At 51.9% G+C, this 19,352-nt stretch overlaps 1 protein-coding gene across 2 annotated transcripts; it reads right to left on the reverse strand.

The window, feature by feature from the left end:
* Positions 1-1,331: 1,331 nt before the first annotated feature.
* Positions 1,332-18,534, reverse strand: PKIG (cAMP-dependent protein kinase inhibitor gamma). Of its 2 annotated transcripts, none has more exons than XM_068207575.1 (4): positions 18,502-18,534; positions 12,653-12,720; positions 3,486-3,661; positions 1,332-2,255 (listed from the first exon to the last, which is right to left on the reverse strand). In XM_068207575.1, exons 3-4 carry the CDS (start codon positions 3,634-3,636, stop codon positions 2,176-2,178), a joined length of 231 nt encoding a protein of 76 aa, XP_068063676.1. In that variant the 5' UTR covers positions 3,637-3,661; positions 12,653-12,720; positions 18,502-18,534; the 3' UTR covers positions 1,332-2,175. The 2 variants fall into 2 exon arrangements, with proteins under 2 accessions (XP_068063676.1, XP_068063675.1); XM_068207574.1 differs by lacking the exon at positions 18,502-18,534 and adding an exon at positions 18,210-18,228.
* Positions 18,535-19,352: the final 818 nt, after the last annotated feature.

Here is a 19,352-nt window from a genome sequence, read left to right on the forward strand (position 1 = left end):
TGCCATCACAGGGTACTCTCACCTTTCCAGGTGTTTATCAGAAGTAGTCACTTTTTTCCCTGTCTCCTGGGTTTTGCACAGTTGGTTGATGCTCAGAGCCAAAGAGGGGCAGTCTGGGCTGCTGGGCTACACTGTCAGTGTGGGCAGGGGAGTGTTTGCCCAAAGGTTTTTGGGTTATTTAGTGCTTGGTTAGGCTTTGACAGGTCTGGCATGTCCGTGTTCAGCTGAAAAGAAGGGCAGGGAGCATCCTTGTGCTCAGCAGCTTTGCAGATCAGGATGTGGCTGGATTAAGGCAGTGCCCTTGGTCTTTCTGCACAGTCAGTGACAGTGGCTGAGCTGGCTGTCACTTGCAGGGGGAACCTGATGCCTCTCACCCATCCCCTGAGAGGAGCTGGCCAACAGATCCTTTCTCTGCCTAAATATAATTCTGAAACAGATATTTTCTGACCAGGGAGAGCTAAGATTAGCCCACATTTGACTGTTGGAGGTCTATGTGGTGCTCAGTCCTTCTGCACTGCCTTTCAGCTCTGTGTGTGTCAGCATGAGCCAAAATTACTGTTCTGTGGTAAGGAGAGCTGCAAATGGGGCTTAAAGACACAGCTGTGCAGTCAGCCAGGCCCAGGAGCTACCTGCTGGTTTGCCCCTGGGCACGGGAAGTGGGAGCAGGCTCTTGGCTACTATCCAGGCATGGCTCTGCAATGACACCCAGCCAGTCCAGGAGCCCCTTGCCAAAGCAGCAGCCATGGCCCCTGCCTGGCTGCCAAATCCTCGTTTCCTGTGGGGGCTGGAGCTGTGGGCCCCTCTGTGCTCGCCCCATGGCCATCACTTCTCACAGGCAATTCTCCCTCTGTCTGGCAGCCACTTCTCTGCTGATTTATGGCCTTGTTTTTGGCTGATAAATATCAAACTTGTAACATTCAGTTCTTCTCCAGGCTGTCAGGGAGATGATTTGTCACCAGTGGAGAGTTTCCCAGGTCAGCTCTGCCCTGTCCCTGTGCTGGTGGTCAGTCCCAGTCAGGCAGCTCCACTGGGATCAGTGAAACACCAGCAATGTTCCTGTAGTTCTGTGCTGCAGAGGGAAAACACCTCTTCCCACTGCTACCAATCCTGCTGGTTCCTGGGCAGTAAACCTGGGAAAGTGGGGGCAGACTTTTATAATCTGTGCCCAACAACATCTGCCTCCATCTGTGTGCTGCAAACCCGTGGGGTTTCACAGACCCACACTCAGGGGACTCTCCTTGCACAGCTCCGTGTTTCCCTATGAAAGCACCCTGCAGCTGCAGGCAAAACAAAGGAAGAAGAAACATCCAGGCAGAAAAAAACACCTTCAGTACTTGAAGGCTGTGTCATTTATTCCAACAGCTTATGTAGTTTTATCAAACCATCTTTAACACAAAACATGTCTCCTTAAAGACAGAAGGGTGTGAGATCCTACCAGAGATCATCTCAGCTAACAGCTTGCAAAGTTAAGCCTGAATGTCAACAGTCAAACCAGCAAAAGGTTTCTCCCCTCCCCTTAATAACATCCTGAAGTGTTAAAACCTGAAGAAAAAGATGCCTGTGGCTGGTGCTGCTGGGTCTCCAGGTGGGGCTCCTTCCCACAGAGCTGTGCTTTGGTCCTTTCCTGATGCTAAGCAGCAGCAGCACAGGTGAGTGGTGTCGACATGAGGGCAGCAGGACAGGTTGGGTCCTTTCCCCACTGCCCACCCTGACGAGGGGCCATGTGGACAATCCAGAGGCCAGGTCTAACATGCAGATGAGGGTGAGGCTTAGAAAAACCAATAACCTTAATTTCTAATCTATGGAAACAGAATAAATAATAGTCTAAATCTGCAAAGGAGGAAGGTACCTTGGACAGAAAAATCTGGTGTGTCTATTATTACTGAAACTGTTTTTCCCCTAAGAGAAAATTGCAGCTAAGGCATCTCAAGAATGGCTCATATCACTACAACCATGGCAGTGTTGCTCTAAACCATTAGGGATGGAGGCAGAAGTCTTTAGGAGGTGCCAGTCCTTGCAAGTGTCTTGTGTTTCTCTACACAAGCACGGTTCCAGCAGAGGCATTTGACAGACAACTTGCTGTTCCAGGTTGGCTTTTGTCCACAGATGCAACAAATTCTTGTTTAATGTTCACAGCAAGGCCCTCCTCCTGCCCATCCCACACCCTTTTTGCTCTCATGGGGAGGGGCTGCTTTCTTGCCCCTTTGGTCTTGCTCCAGGGTCGCTGTCAGAAGAACTGGCATCTCTTTGGTTTTCTGCAGAAGGGAGGATTGGGAAGAAAGCACAGTTACACCCTGCTGAAGATACAAGCCATCAGTGATTGCTATAGCTGATTTCATCCAGAGAGACAAAAGATTTTTGCCTGAGGATCTATCACTCCCCTCCTGTGACCAGATACTTGGCTCCATCCATGGGAGTGCTCAAGGGCAGGCCAGGTCTAGTGGAAGGTGTCCCTGCCCATGGCAGGTGGTCTTTAAGGTCCTTTCCAAACCAAACCATTTTCTATGACTCTATGATTAAGAGTATTGGGTTCTCCCTCCACATTCCAGGAGTACAAACACCTCTCAACTCTCAACACACCTGACAATGCTGAGAGGGAGCCTCAAGGTAGGGATGTGCACTCACCCAACTTGCAAGTGCTCCAGAACTGTCTTCCTGACAGCCTGGCAGCTGCCTGAGCTGCTCTGGTAAAGCAGCTCCAATTTGTGCTTACTATGGACGGGTGGATAGACACATGCTGGTATGCTTGTGCTGAAAGAAGCACAGTTGGGGTAATGAATGTATTTTAAAGTGTTTTTATAGTTACAGGTTGTAGGCTAGAGGAGTAAGAAAGTAAGGGGGGAAACTGAGTTTCCCTTCTGCAATGATAGTCTATGTTTTGTTGCTTATTAGTGAAACAGAGTGGCAGCTTTGGACAGAGGATTCAAGCTCCTCACAGCAGACACTGAGCAGGGTGATGCTGCTGCCACATTTGGGCTGAAGGGGAGGGTTTGGAGATGGCTGCTGGAGTGAAAGTTATTTCTGTTGTTATTTGAAATACTGCAGAACTACTTAAAGGTTGATTTTTTCACAACCAACCAAAATAGAAGAAACAAACCACAGCCTGCCCAATGCATGATTTTTATAAAGCCTAAGGTATAGCTGATGTATAACTTGCTCTGGGAAGGGTCTTGGTCAGTGCATGCCTTGTTTAAGCACCAGTGAGCAAAGAGCCTGGGCTGGAGCGTGCAGTGCTCCTTTGCCAGGAACCAGGGATCATTCTGCTCACTGCAAGCACCCCTTGACCTGGAGAATCTCCCACCACATGAGCATGAAGGCACTGACTGAGCAGTGAGGAACGGGATATTCCTCCTGAGCATCAGTGTGATGCTCCTGGAGACAGCACTGCTCATTTGTGCTGCCATTTGGTGCCTGCTCTCCCAGCCTGTGCCAGGAGCTGCTGTGCCAGCTGCTGCTTACAGGTGTGTGTGCGTGGGGCAGCTCACCTGCTCCTTCAACGGCGAGGTCGCCCATGTCCTCGGTCAGCTTGCGCATGCTGATGGTGGTTGCCTCTCGCTGGATGTCATGGACAGCGTTCCTCCGGCCAGCCCGGTCGCAGGAGATGAAGTCGGTGTAGGTGCTGGACTCTACCTCCATTGCATCTCTATTCACGTGGAAAATGCTGTGGAGAAAACACAGCTGTGAGGCCCAGGATGCTCAGCATGGCTCCCTCCAGGTTAGGTTACACTGTGGGGTAGCATTACAGCGTGAGAGAACAGTCCCTGTAACTCTGCTCCAGTTCCTCTGACAGCAGGTACTGAAACGTCAGGTATCACCTCCCTCATGTGGGGCAATGTGTGGGGAAACCCACCATGCAGGGTGACCCACTGTGCCAGGTGAGGGCAGGAAGGCAGGAAGGATCCATCCCAGATGCCTGACTTGTTGTGCCTTCCCCCTGCAAAGGCAGACACGGTGTTTGTCTCTCCTTTGAGTGTCCAGCCTTCTCCTTTGGGCACACCAGGTCACTTGCAGCAGCTTTTCCCTGCAAAAAGCATTACAGAGAAAGCCCTGCTTCCTTCTCCGAATGCCACGGGAGCTTTTGAACACATGCCAAATTTGGCTCACTGCTTGGGGGATGGGGTGGTGATCCAACCTGAATTTGTAATGGGAAATGATGGATCCCCATTGGAAAGTTGGGGGAGCAGGGAGTATTTTATAGGTACGGGGCTTGGAACAGTATTGGCCTTCGCTGGCTGCTGGATGTCACTGAAGAAGCGTTGGGCTGGACTGCTGCGAGATAAACACTTTACCATGTGAAAATCAGCCCTTCTGCGAGACATTTGGATCTCTTCATTCCAGACTTGTGCCAGTGCCAAGTGCACACCATGAAGAAAGGCCTGGAGTGGCCACTTGTCACAATGCAAGTTCTGCTGTGAGCCAGCTCTGAGTGCAGCTTGATGAATCCTTAAGTTGCTGGGTTTTCATTTTGCCTGCTGGTTTCCCTTGCCAGCGCTTGCACAGCACACAGAGTGCAGGGACTGGGGATGGTGCTGTGAGCATCCTGGCTGTTGGGCACAGAGCTGGCAAGCACACAGTGCCTCTGCTTGGGAAACCTGGAGCTCTCAGTTCCTGCCCCTGTATACCCTGTTTGGCACTTAGCTTGTTTTACCGCGTGGAATCAAGAAATTAATTGCTGTCTTATCTGTGCCTCTGATCACTGTAAAATGTGCCTCTAGCCCTGCTGATTGCTGGCAGTGCTTGGAGCAGGCCCCGATTAGAAACGCTCGTGTGCAGTGAAAACAAATTCATGCACATTTAATGCACGTTCACTCGCTTTTGTGCCTTGGAGTTAATGACCCACAGAGGAGTTTGCTCAGCTTCCTTTACAAATCCTGCTTGATATTGATTTCCCTGCCAGGGAAATCTGTTGGCAGATTCAGGCACCAGTCTGAACAGGAATCACACTCCTCACTTTAATCCCTGGTGTTATGGCAATAGAAAGGATATGCAGGTGAAGATGGGATGAAAGAGGTTAGAGTCTCTCTGTTCCTGAGCTGAGCAGGGTGCAATAACCAAAAACCCACAGAAACCCGGCATGTTTTGGTAGCCCCAGGGACTCCTCTCCTAGAGTGGATGCCAACTCAGGGAGTGCTGGCCCCAGCTCACTGGTGGGATGTGGGGCTTGGCCCACCCAGATCTTGCAGGAGATCCTGTTTGCCCAAAGCTAACAATTCTTGTGAACACCTGCCTCCTCTACAGACTTGGCATCCATCTAGCTCCTGTTAAATGAGCCCTGGGAAAAGCTGCATCCTTTGCCCTAGGAAAAGATGCCCCAGATGTTTTTCCTCATCTTCTCTCCTTCCATCCTGGTGTGCCCTTCCCGGGATAAGGCACCTACTCTGGATGCAGCTCAGTGAGCAAAGTGCCTTTTCCCCAGGACAGGACAAGCATCCAGCATTCCCAGACAAGTTCTCACAGACTCTGCTGACCTTCTACAGCTGCCAGAGAGAACCCATAAGGACTCGGGAGGCTTCCCTAGAAGAGAGGCCGACAAGCCCACGTCCGTCTCCAAGCAGTGAGGCCGTTCCAGAGCTGATATGCTCCAGAGTCCTGCTGCCCTTGTACCAGGGGCAGGACCCCCAGGTCTCCCCGAACTGGGGAGCAGGAGCCAGTCCCAGGGATGCAGCATTTTCCCGGTGTCCCTTGATGTAGCTGCCAATGGTAGTGGCAGTGCTGTGCCAATAATTGTATCCCCTCACACGGGAAAAGGATGGGATCCTGATTAAAAGGAGAAGGCAGCAAGTGTGCAGCTCTGGGTCCCGACGTGGTGGCCGGGAGATGGCGCATGTGACTTATTTATTTCCGAGGCTGGGAGGGCTCCTGCCTTCGGCTCTCCATGCAAAGAGCTGGAGACAGGCAGATTTAACAGCGAAACTTTGATATTTGAACAATTCCCCCGGGATTTTCAAGGTGGGTGGCTCTCAAAACCCTTGCAGGCAGATCCCTCCCCGCTGGCAGAGAAATTCCAGCCTCCGCCTCCGGGAAGTTGTTGTGCTGAGAGGGTGATGGGAGCAGTTGCCTCGATTGTGATAGGAAAACCTGATTTTTCCAACAGCATTTCCATACTTCCAGGCACAGATCCCACAGTTCTGTGGGTTTGCACTCAGTAACTGCTTTTAAAATCTTTCAGGAACTGCAAAGGAACTACCTTCCCTTTTGCCTACAAAGTTCAGTGGAACCTGAGACTGTCACTGTGGACAGTCACTCGGGGGTGGCAGGGGGGGCAAAGGGAGGTGCATCACCTGCTGGCTCCCCACTTTTGGTTTTTCATTCTCCCGTGGACAGGAAGATGGGCCTGCTATTGCCAGCCATTGCAGGAATAATCCCATGGCACACATATACAACGTGCAAGGGTTTCCAGGGCTCTTCACAGAAGTGATTTAGCTTGTCCCTAGAGAGTCCTTTCCTGCCCTCCCTTTCCTCTCTGCTGCTGGTGGTAACACAAACAGTTCCCGTGCCCTCAGCACAGCATGCCAGCCTGCAGGGATGGGGCAGGGAAACTGGGATCTGCTGCCTGTTGCACATCCCACAAAAGTTTGCTACTTGGAGGGAGACTGTGTCCCCTCTGCCATGGGGACGTGGTGATGCCTGTCCTGGGGCAGCTGGCCACAAGTGAAGAAGCCCCTCACAAGCTGGCACTGACACCAGGTATGTCCCCAGAGCTGCCTCTGCTCCTGTGCCTGGTTCTGCCAAGCCTGCTCTTTGGTTTGGACTTATTTTTCTGTGGTGTCTTGTGAGTACTAAAAAATCTGAGCTGTAATAGTCTTGGTTTTGCTGGTGGGGACTTGGCTTCCTGAGTGGTTTTGCTGTTGGATTGCAACTGGGCTTGCTGGCATTTTCCAGGGAAATCACCCAGCAGCTGACAGAGCAGCTGGCTCAGCTCTGGGGGCTGAAGCTAAACCACTCCTAGTCATTCTGGGGCTGAGTTTTGCTCATTTAAAAGCTGGGTGCTAAGAAATTAAAGGGCTAAATGCTTATTCTGCCTTTTGGTAGAATAAACTGAGACATTTCTTTTGGTTCAGCTCCATGTCCCATTGGGTTCCACTGACAAGCCTGCATTTAATTCCTGTGTCCCTTTTGCCTCCTTCTCAGCATGGATGTCAGGGACTGCAGCAAACATTTTCTGCAAACAAGGTCAGAGTGGCAGAGAAGTGACCTGGGCACACCTGGCAGGTCACCCTCAGCCCGGGGCTCTGCCCAAAGCTCTGCCATCCCAGCAGTGTCCAGGGCTGATCCCTGGGATCAGGTGGATGCTGCAGTCACACCCAGCCCTGACTCCAGTTTCAAGGAAACCCTTCACACGATACTGCATCTGTCCCTTGTCTAGGTTCAACCTCTTGTGGCTAGGAAGGGCTATTTTTGGGTGCTGGTGCTGGCTATCAGCAGGCTGGGCTGAACTCAGCCATTTCCCCCTGCCAGCTTTATGCCTCCTGCTCTGCCCCTTAACCTCTCACCTTTCTCAGCGTTCTCACCTTGTTCTCTGCACAATCCATGAGCCATGTGGCAGCTTAGGCCCCTGCTGGGACACCCTTGTCCCTTCGGGCAGCCAGCACAGCTCTGCCCTCCGTGCTGTCCCCGGGACACCTGAGGCAGGGAGCCCTGTCCCTGAGCCCTCCCTGTGCCTGCTGCAGGCAGTTCCCAGCTTCAGGAGCCCTGGCACAGTCCCCTTCCGAGATGCTGCAGCCCAGCTTTGGCCTCGTGCTGTCCATTGCTGGTGGCAGCTGGGAGCAAGAGCTGCAGGTTTTGGTTGGAGACAGCTCCCTCATCCCACAGTCCAGCCCAGGACACGCTCTCCCTCCTGCTTGGTGGATTTATCACTATCCAAGCTTCTGGAGTTTTAAAGCTCTGAAGCTGAACAAAACCTTGCCAAGTTTCTGGGGTGAAATTCCAAAGTTCTGCTTGGGAACAGGGATCTGACCCCTTTTTCTGCTCAAGCATCACATCCCACCACCAAGGCATGAAGCGGTGCAGTCGCCTCGGAGCTCTGCACATTGTGCAGTGCCCCTTGCCCTTTCATTCCAGGGTACAGGGACTATTATTAGACCTCTCCTGCTGGGGCCGGATCCATAACAACAGCAAAACATACTCAAGAGCCCTGCTGGGCTTTTAAAATATTTACAGTGTAGGATGGTTTACTAAAGAGGGGGGCCTGGTAGAGCACAAAGACGGAAGCACCGGGATTTCTGTGCTCCCTGTGGGTTTGCTGTGAGGTCTCCTGCTGGGAGAGTCGCATCCAGCGAGGAGAAAAAAATATCCCATAGGGCTGAAGCCAGCACTTGAGGTCAGGGGGTTTCCACCAACTGTCTGACAATATCCAGCTGGAATTTCAGCAAATTTTCCACTGGGTCTTGTCTGGGAACATGCGTGAGGGGCTGTACATCAAAGAGGAAGGGCTCTGTAATGATGTTATTGGGGAATTTTGTGACTGTGCTCTAAAGGCCTTGTTATGTCTTATGATCCCTATGCACTAGAGCTCAGATCATATGGCCAGAAACTGAGCTGAAGATGCAGCTGAGGATGAAGATGCTCCTGTTGGGAGCCCAGTCTGGCTGCCACAAGCTGTGTAAGGCTGGTGACAGGGTCTGCACCAGACACAGAGCTCCCCTGCTTTCCCGTTGGCTCTGTGCTCTCCACAGTGCGGTGGTGATGGCTCTCACTGGCCAGAGCTGGTGTGCTCCAAACTGCTGAGCTCTGAGTTTCCTGGTTTGCTGAGAAAATAGGCAGGAGCAGGGCAGCAGCCTGATCTCCTACCAGGGCACATGTGTCCATCTCCTGTGCTGAGCAGCTTCTGTCCAGGCAAGAATAGCACAGAAAAGCCTCACCAGACTTGAGTGATGAAGAGACATCGAGTTGGGTCCAGCACATCCGTATTTATGGAAAGTTTTTGCTGTGGGATTCCTTGTAATAACTCTGTGCCCTCAGGCTCTTACACTAAATATGATAAATTCAGCCAGGACAGACATCACAGCTGCTCCAGCCACTGCAATGGTTTTGCAGGAACAGAGCTTCCAGCATTCTCTAGGACTTGCTGGAAAATTTTAATTCCTTCAGGAGGAGAGCAGATACAGCTGAGGTTCAGTGTCCACAAATAGATCCCTTTTCATTTGGCCTGGTTTTACAGTATAAAGATCATTTAATGCCTGTAGAACTGATAACCAATTGCTAAGCCCCGTGTTTAAGATTAGGCTTAGACTGACTCCTCTATGACTTCACAAACTTTGTATTTAGCTCTGCCAAGCTCCCCAAACTCCTTCCCCTCCCTCCCAGCCTTCAGCACATCCCCACAGCTCCCCACTGCAGAGTCCTCACTGTCCAAGGCACCTCCTGCTGTCCCACATCCTCACAGCCACCGCCTGGCTTCCCGCTGATGTAAGAAGTGGTCCAGCTGGATTTCAGAATCACAGCTGACCCCTGGCATGGGGCAGGGCGAGTCCTTGTGTGCTCTGCTCTGATCCCCAGGGGAGAGGGGAGCTTCAGGGAGGTAGCAGGGCAATGCTCAGCCCCAGTGGCCTCCTGTTAGCATCAGGACGTGTGGGTGATGGTGGGAGAGCTGCCTGTCCGTCCGTCCGTCCATCCATCCATCCATCCACCCACCAGGAAGGACCCCAGTGCCCAGCTCTGGCCGTGCAGTGCTGCCAGCCTGCATCCCCATGCCTGCAGCAGGCAGCATCCCTCTGTCAGTCCCCCTAATGCATGGGTGCTGAGAATCTGTTCCAAAAATCCTCCACCACAGGAAGAATCACTGTTTGATGGAGCCCCTCTGCTCCTCCTCCCCTCACTACCGAGCCTTGATGCAGCTTAAGCCTCTTCTGCAGCTTCTAGCTAAGTTGATTAATGGAAATAATTGGTCTCTTTGTGCATCTGGAGACAGTTGCCGTGACAGCAGTTGTATTTTTGTTTTGTTCCCAGGTCGAGCTTGTTTTTCCCATCTCTCAGCTTCAAGGTGCTAATGAATCTGGGCACTCTGGTTTACCCCCCCCCCCAAAAAGACACACATGCCTCTGAGGGATGGGTGACAGTGGGGACAAGGCATGCTGAGCCCCTGGCTGAGTCCTAAAGCCAGGCCTTTAGGACATGGCAGGCTGGCACCTTTCTCCCTGCCCATTTTCACCCCCTCAAGGCAGGCTTGTACTGGATGGACACAGCACTGTGGCTTTGGCATGGCAGAGAGAAGAGAGCCAAATCCCTCGTGCTCACCCAGAGCAGCCATGAGCACCCACAGGACCCTCTGGCTGCTGCAGGGACCCTCTCAAAGCTCTAGGGAGTCTGGGGCTTTGAATCCCTTCTGCATTACTTTTATTTTCTCACAATTTCTTACTTATTTGCCTTTATGTGTCAACGTATTTTTACACAAACAGTTGCATGGAAGATCTGCTCGTGCCTGAAGCTACAAAGCAGACAAACCACAAACCAGTGACCCTTCAGCTGCAGAAGTGCCACAGCTGCTGTGGCAGGCAGGTCCCATGTATCCCCCCCCTTGTGATATGCAGTCACCCTCTCACACCCAGGCCATGGGGTGAATTCCTGTGCAGTGGGGATCCCCTTCAGGCTTGGCTTCCCTGCCTTCCTCCAGACTGTTCGTGAAGAAAAGTCCCAACTGGATTCCACCTCAAAGGCTGGAGAATCCCCAGCAGTCCCACAGCTCAGAAGAGCTGATCACACTGAGGCATCGACCTCTGAGTGAACATCACCTTCCAAAACCCCACTTGAATTCCTGGCCCAGGGATGCTCCACCCCAGCACAAGCTCCCCAGTACCTTGCAGGCTTCCCTGGGTAAGGAGAAGTCAAACAAGTGCTGAGGAGATGCAGCTGGGGCTTTTTTCTAGCACAGCTGCCCTTGTCACAAAAAGAGGAAGGCAAAGCCACAGCAGCCTTGGAGGGTGTAGCTGTTTCTGGGCTGAGGGAGATCTCTCTACAGGGCAGAACTAAGGAAAGATGAGTCCTTATTTTTCTTCCTAAAATGAAGCATAGCTATGTAGTCTGGCTCTTCTTTGTGAGGAGCTGAGCTCTGCTGCTGAGGGAAAGCAGGGCTTGCATGACTGGGGAGGGGAGCTGAGCTTGGAAGAGGAGTTGTGAGGGCTGTAACTGGGCAGGTTTGGCTGCTGCTGCTTGGGGAAGCTCTGCTCAGCACAGGGTGCCTGAAGCTGAGCCACCTGCCTTGCCTCTGCCTCGGTGAGGCTTGCACAATCCCATAGGAATTTGCATCCAGCATCCAAAGAGTCCTCCTGACTCAGAGCAGTGTAAGGGGCTGAGAGAAAGGCTGCGAAGCCTCCTGGGGTGCGAGCCCTGGCAGCTCCCAGGTGCCTAAAAATAACCAGGGCACCTCTTAAGAGTGTCAGTACAGAATGAAGCTGATTAGCAAAACCAGGCTTAGCCCTGCTGCCTGGAGTTGGCTGCCCTGTGTGTCTGCTCCACTGCAAAGAAAGCCACTGCTGGGACCCTCCCCCTGGGACAGGACAGTGCTGGCTGTGAAAGGGGGATGGGGAGATCTGTCTTTGGTGGCTGGGATGGTGCTATTGGTGTTTGCCATACAACAAAAAAGTGTTGGGGTTCAGGACAGGCTGGCAGTGAGGGGTGGCTGAGGCTCCAGGTGGTTCCATGGCTTCTGCTGCCCAATGGAACCAGGGGCCCCTCTGGCTGTGCTGCCCTGCTGGGACCCCTGTCTGGGCAGCAGGCCTGCACACCTCCTTTGCTGAAGATTTCTCTGACAAATGCAACGTTTCCTAATAGCAGGAGACAGCAGCTCCTGATCCTTCCTGCAGGCAGGGTAAATCATTCTGCCTGAGTCCCCAGGGATGCGACATCTAAACCTGAGCTGAAGTCTCAGGAAAGGGAAAGCTCCCAATAAAATCAATTGCCAAGTATTTCATGGGCTGCTGAAGTGCAGCACAGCAGGACACACCTATGTCCCTCCCTACCACACGTAGGGAAGGTGCTGGGTGCAAGAGATGAACTGCTCTGAGGCACCTGCAGGAGGAGGGATGTCTGTGTGCACCGAAGAGTCCTGAGATCCTGCACTGCAGAGCTCACCCAAAACAGCCCTGGGAGCTCTGTGCAAGGGCCAGCACAGCACAGGACAAGGGAAAGCAGTGATCTGGGGACAGAGGGGATGCTCTGAGTGCAGGAGCCACAGGTGAAACCACAGAGAGGACTTGCCATCTATGCAGGAGCTGTGAAAGGTTAAACTTTAGGGGTTCCCTGGATCTTGCTGGGCTGACTCCACATCCAGAACAGAACTCACATCCTTATGGACAGGCAAACAACATTCCCCTGCAAAGCATGTGGGCAGCCTTTAGCAGGATTAGCACAGCACATCCCCATCGCTGGCAGGGAGAGGCCATGGAGCACAACTGGCACTGGGGCTGCTTGGGGTCAGAGCTGCAACGTGGCTTGGTACAAGGACATGGCTGTGAGGTGTGGATAATACAGCAGGAAAGTCATTATGGCAGAATTGCTGGTATTTTTTCTCCTCTTAGCAGCTTTCTAATGTATAGTAATTCAGAATACAGAGGGAGGTCAAGTGACTCAATGCTACAGGAAGGAAAAAACCCATTTCTGTTTGCAATATTTCCCTGTGGATAAAAGCTTTATGAGCCATAGTGTGAGTCCCTACCTGATCTAGAGGACTTTCCTTCTGGACATGACTTCAAACACGCTTCATGCACAGCAGGACAACAGCTTCTGGGAAAGAAGAAGAAAAAAAAGTAAGAAAACATTATCTATGCTTGTTTTGGGAAGCATAAAGCTCAGCTGCTCTTCCCACTCTCTGTGACCAGGATAGCAGAGGGGTGGCAGGGCTCTGCCCAGCACTCAGATGGAGCCTGGCTTGGTGGACACACCAGCCCAAGGGCTGTGGGATGTTGTGTTCATATGGCACCTCCTCAGGAGGGTTTGTGCTAATAGACTTGGACTGTTGTGTTAAAGCACATGGAAAGTCCAGCACAGAGAAGTCATCTTTGGTTTTGCTTCTTTCTTTGCCCTCCCACAGGTGCTGGGAGCACTGAGACAGCTCATGTCCTGACCTGCACTGCAGGGACCAGCAGCTGCCTCCAGACTATAAATGAATATTGGTTTGCAGCTCTGCTGCCCTTTAAAGAAGGGAAACTCCCATATCAGCTTCTCTGAGGTGAAAGGGGAAGTTTAATCTGGTTCTGGTCACTTTGCTGGGTCTGTGTTCAGCTCTTTGGTTATCTGCTCTTTCTGCACAGCTGATCCTCCTCCTGCTGTCCCCAGGCCCTGCTCAAAGACATTTCCTCTGTGGCCTCAACATCTGTGGGTGCTTTGCAATCCCCTGACCTGCAGAGCCCAGCCAACAGGACACTTGCTTATTTTAGCAGCTGTTTCAGCTTTCCGACTATTTTGGAACATCATGGACTGTGTTTTTCCCTTTGTACCAGGAACAAATGTTAGCAGAACAGAAATCAAGAGATGAGCCACTTAACCATATAAGCAGTAGCTCATCGAGCAATTCATCTGTCTGGTCCATCTGGGCTGAATACCACTCTAACTGGAACTATTTCCCATCATTTTCCAAACTGGGACAAATCTACAGTGTTTCTCTTTATTTTTTTGACCCACTTTCAAAACTTTGTAGTTGGAGCTGACTACTTGCTGGCTCTGGCCCTGCTTCAAGGACAGGGCACTTGCTGCTTTTATGTGTCAGTTTGCCCATCTGTTAAATGGAGCTATTAATACTCCCTCCCCCTGTTAGATGCTTCGAATATTTTAAAGCACTTTCAGCTCTGCAGATGACAGGCTTGCAGAAGTGGAAAATGCTAATTATGATCATGACAGGAGCTAAACAAAGACACAGGGATTTAACAATAAACTTTTGTTAGTCTTAACCCCATTTATAGCAAAGTGCTTACTGGAAACACTGGACCGGAAAAGAAACAGTATTCCCACAACTCTGGGAATATGCATTGCCCTTTTCAGGCACCAAACAAGCAAACAAAAGCAGGAAGGAAGAAATATAACTTTGGAAATCCACAAGTCTTTATTTTCCTCCTTTGCCTTCCTGCCCTGGCTTGTGTGTTAGCTGCCCAAACAGTTAAACCTCCAGCACTTCAGCAATGTTGCAAAATATCTCAAAACACGTGAACCTCTGCCAAGAGAGGCTTAAAGTAGACTGGAGCAATGATGCTCTGAAGTAGAAGTTATCACTGAGCAGTGCTGTTTGTGATGGGACATGATGGGAAACCCCCATTTTCTCTCCCAAAAACCAGCTGATTTTGAAGACAAATATTCTTTAGCAGCTGGTATTGGCTTTCCAACCCTGCAGGCCTGGCTCTACCTAGATGTTCCTTCCCCACAGCCCTTGCTTGGGCATCTGGAGTCTGCAGATTTGAAGCTGAGCCTCTTGCTCCATCCCCAAAGGCTCATCCTCTTCTGGCTCACCTGGTCCTGCTGCTCCCAGGGTGATGGGCAGAGCTCCAGAGGCCCTCAGCACAAAGGCCAGGCTGTTTGGAACTTTAATGGTGGCACATGGATTGGCTACAGTGAATTGTTAAAGAACACTTTGTTTTGTAGTTTAGTCCTGGAACACATCAAGGTACCATGGATTATTTCGAGACCCTAGTGGAAATGTTCACTGGCTAGATAGCATCCATACCCCATTAGAAATGAATTACAAGGGCATCAGCATAGAATTATACAATAATTTAGATTGAAAAATATATTTAAAGTCATCAAGTCCACCACTAAGACATGTCCCTAAGTGCCACATCCACGTATCTTTTTAATATCTCCCGGGATAGTGACTCCACTGCTTCCCTGGGCAGCCTGTTTCAGTGTTTGACAGCCCTTTTGGTGAAGAAATTTTTCCTAATAGTCAACCTAACCATCCCTGGTGCAACTTAAGACTGTTTTCTCTTGTCCTATTCAATGTGCACGATTGCACATGTTTGAGGTTCAGATTCCCTCCGAGGCGATCAGCTGTTACCCAAAACGAGCAAACACATGAAACAACCTTAGTTCTCTCAGCATTGCTTCAAAATGAATGCATGGTCAAAACAACCCACACCCCAGAATGTTTTTTTGGCAGAATTCAAGACTATTCTACACAACAGCTGTTGTGGTGCTGCTTTGATCCAGAGAGGAAATCCTTCCTGGTTGCAAGCAAGGTGACAGCAGCAGAGAGAAGGTTGTTCTTGTGTCTCCTGGCTGCTGGGTAAACAACAGGCTGCATGCATGGCTGAGCAGGGCAGCAGCCTGGTCCTCCCAGAACAGCCAGACTGCCTCATTTAGTGCCCTGTCTCCAGCAGCAGCTGGCATCCTCGTACAAGAAAACCTCTAATTGTAATGGAATGCTTTTCATAAGTCACTAATGACTCTGAACCAGGAGGTGTTACAATCCTTACAATGCAATATCCTCTTAATCATACCCAGGATTGTTTTGTTACCGAGATAACTACCTGATATCCATTAAAATGCCTTCGGAGCGCTTTGCTCCACCGGTAGCTCATGGCAATGAGCACCACAGATTAATTACACTTTGTGGGAATGGTAACTCCAGTAAAGTTGGTGACGCTCTGGTGGGGATATGTTTGGCTTATGACATCACTGCAAATATCAACAGAAATGGCATTTCGGTGCCGCCAGGGAGTTCCCCAGCAGGGTTTGTTACCAGCAATGTGCCTGCATGGAGGAGCTGTGCAAAGAGCACCCGGCCTCTCTGGGCTCTCCTGGGAGGGGAAGTGCTGGGGAACTCGCTGTGGAAACCAGAAATGAGTGGTGTAAAGTACATATTCCCTTAGGCTCGAAGAGAGTGAGAGTTTTGAAGTGGGGCCCAGGGCAGTTCATAGTCCAACTGCTGCTCTTCCTGCTTGTGCTGCAGGTTCCAGGCAAGGTCTGGAGCAAACTCAACCTCTCTAACCGCCACCATGAGGAGCCTGGGACAAGGCTCATGAACACATAAACCTTCCCTTCTCCTTGGCTGGTGCTGGCTGCTGGCAAGCCTGGGGAGCAGTTTCCCTTATGACTTGTCTTTTTCTAGTCATGAGCAGAAGACAACTAGAAGCAGTGGGCTTTTTCCCCTCTCATACTCCCTGAAATGGGTATTGTGATGGAAAACTTATTTTCCAGTTCAGTCCATATAAAAAGCTTTGGTGACATTAAAGAAACCCCTAAGGGTGTGGAGGAACAACTGGAATGTGAAAATGGGAGCGATCAGAACAGGGTGACACAGGCAAAGAAAAAGCCAGGTTGAAGCTTCTGCTGTTCCTTATGGCTTTGTAGATTCACCCCCCCGTTCTGCCACAGACCTGTGTGAGCCCAGGGAAATGATCTGCTTTGTATGAGGCCCATGTAAAACAGGAATGTTGCTGGTGCTTGGGTGCCCAGAAAGGCTGGAGGCATTAATGCACAGTAGTGTGCTGCAGGAACTGGATCTGAAATGTGGGAGATCAGGAAATGTTAGCAGATTGGAAAACGTCTTCCATAGTTATTTTGGGTGGCAAGGTTGTGTGCCTGTGGGTATTCGTCTGAGTGGGATAAAAAGTACATTGATTTTTCTTTGGAATGAGAGGAAAAAGCAAGACTCCCCATCCTAGCTCGTCATGAGCCCCTCAGAATCAGCCTTGGTGCAGAAGTGCCAGGTGGTTGGAAGATGCACAGCTCTAAACATTCCTGGGTTTCACCTCTTTGTGACCAAGCTGCCTGTGTACTGTAAGTAATGGTCTCCAGTTCTCTGAAGCATCGAAGTTTACACTCTGTGGAAAGTGTCCCCCAGAACGATGGCATGGGGTGCTCACATCCCTGTGGAACTCTGTCTGAAGGACTCAATGCTTTGTTCTGTGCCCAAGGTACATTAGGCTCTTTTGGTATATCCATGTTTATAAATGGCCATTTAACCTACATCTGTATTATAAACAAATAAAGCCATTGAGGATCTCTTCATGGATCCTTCTTTCTTAAACACCATCACTCACAAGAGCTGAAAGGTGGCAAGTTCTTAGCTGGGTGGCCACACATTAGCGGGATGGCTCTTTCAGCCAAGAGTCTCTGAAGCCAAGCACTGCCCCACACCGACCGAGCCAGGCACGCCAAACAAACAGCCCAGAGCTCGAGGGGCTGTCACCATCGGAGAGTCTCAGCCACCCAGTCAAGCCATACCCACCCCACAATGTCCCGTCACCCTCGCACTGCAGCAGCATCCCCACTGCGGCTGCTTCGTGCTCACTGACCCCAGCCTGTCCTCCTCCCGGGTTGAGTCACAGCACAGCCACTCAGGGCATCGCCTCTGGGTTCACAGCTATACTTGGCTCTCGATCTGCAGAACCATTTACCCCTTCCAAGCAAAGGGAAATTTCCCAAACACGCCTTTGGGGCCAAGGCATTACATGCATGTGAAAGCTCCCCACCACGGCTCGCTACCAGCTGCTTAGGGGAATCCAGAGAGAGGAAAGACACACAGCTTCGAGGTGGAGGAATTTGCAAAGCCTCCTGAGAATACCACCACACAGCAGTTCTTTTTTTATCCCAAGTCTTTGCCTTTTCAAACATTTGCTTGGAAAGCCGGATGCCAGCAAGTCTCCGAGCCTGCTCCTGCTGCCACGCTCCGAAAGCTCTGCTCGTGCCCGCAGTTGCGAGGGGAGTCCCGGGCAGCCCCACGGCTCCTGACATCCCGAGGGATGGATTCCCAGCACGGCTCCGCGCTGCCGGCCCGCCGGGTGCCTGTCCCATTCCCGTGCGAGCACAGAGCAGCCCCCGGGCTGGAAGGGATTCCCTCCGGCAAACCGCTCAGAATAAACAGACACGTGTTGGAAATGAGGCCAGAATTCCCCACGGGGGTCACTGATCCACGGTGCTCTGTGATTTCTATCCTCTGAGTCTGTTCTCCCTGCTAGCCCTTCGCGGCGAGCGCTGAACCGCGTTATTTCCCGAGCGAAACAGCAGCCACCTCCCTGCCATCAGCCTGCGAGAGGCTTCTCCCTCCCAACAGCAGAAAAGCCGGGATGCAGCTCTGCTTTTTGAGCCCACGGTTTGCCGGCAGCAAACCCCTCGCTGTTCGCAGTCGGGCGGGTAAAAGTTCACCGTATCTCCGAACAAACCCCGCTCGTGGCGCGGCCGTGGGCAGGAGAAGAGCTCCTGGCTGCACTCCCGGGCAGGTGTCCTCGTCACCCACCGCCCCAGCCCCTCGCCCCCAGCGCAGCGAGCACAGCCCTACTCACAGCCCCGGCTCCCGCCGCTTCCAGCTGCCGAGCCCCGCGGTCCCGTCGCCGAGGAAGGGATCGCGGCTGGATTCCACCCTCCTGCCGTCCCTGCCCGCTGTGGCGACCAGCCGAGCCGGCCAGGAGCCTCGCAGCCAGTTCCAGACTTGCAGTTTCCTTCTGCTGGGAGCTGCTAAATGAAGTTGCACTTGTGGGGCCAAGGGGCGTGTTCTCCTCCCCTCGAGTCAGTCCCTGCCTGCTGTAATCCAATGCTCTGCCCGATGATGTCAAGCAGCTCCCGCTCGGCTCCTACCTTACAGTCGGCAGGAGGGATCCGTTTCCTTTTCACAGCGATCTTTGTTTAGCTTCGGCTTGTAACCCCATCCCCCGGCAGCTGCATGTGCCCGAGCATCCTCCCTTCGATGCTCAGCGCTGGGGCTTCTGCTGCCGGGCGCTCCCTCCTGCCTGCTTCTCCCCCAGGTTTCCCACCTGCATCCCACCCTTTATCCTCTCCACCAGGGCCTGGCCAGAGACACCATCACACCCCGTGCAGCCTGAGCTATCCCACCAGGTGTAGCACGGTGAAAGTGCCTCCCAAGATAAACCCAGCTTTGTGTTCTTTTGGAGTGCTTCTTGCTCCACTGCCTCCCATGGAGTAAAACCCAGGAGTACTTCAGCTCATCTGCCCCTGAGTGCCAGCTGTTTTCGGGGCTGAAGTGCAGAGCTGGCTGGTGACAGCACCTGGATTTAAGGGGGAAGGTGCAAAGGCAGTACCCCATTTAAAACACACGCCTTTGTAGCCACCCTGCTGTGTGAAGCACGCCCTGGGAGCTCTCAGGGAGCTCGAGGTCACTACAGAAGAAGAGGAAATTTTGGACGCTCCTGGTACCACATAGACTGAGGAATGTCCCTCTAGCTGTCATCACCTCCTGGTGTCAAATCAGCCTTGCAGACCTCACCAGGTGCCTGAAACCAAACAATCAAGATGGTTGCAGTCATCCTCTGGGCCCGAGCTCCTGCCTGGCCCCAGCAGTGTGGAGGGAAGGTGTGTGAGCACACAGGAATGTGCACAGTGCTGCCTGCTCCTGCCTGAACGTTGGCTGGAACAGGGCTCGTTACTGCTAACAGCTTTGCTGAGAGAGTGGAAGATTTGCTCCATCCCTG

This window comes from Anomalospiza imberbis, chromosome 17, assembly GCF_031753505.1.
Source record: "Anomalospiza imberbis isolate Cuckoo-Finch-1a 21T00152 chromosome 17, ASM3175350v1, whole genome shotgun sequence".
Lineage (NCBI taxonomy): Eukaryota > Metazoa > Chordata > Aves > Passeriformes > Viduidae > Anomalospiza > Anomalospiza imberbis.

Bases quoted from the DNA above. Each gene is read 5' to 3' on its own strand.
- PKIG (XM_068207575.1), bottom strand. From the start codon at position 3,636: ATGGAGGTAGAGTCCAGCACCTACACCGACTTCATCTCCTGCGACCGG. The intron at 2,256-3,485 runs GTGAGCTGCCCC...TCCCTTCTGCAG, and splicing joins CCTCGCCGTTGAAGGAGCAG to AAAACCAAAGAGATGCCAGT.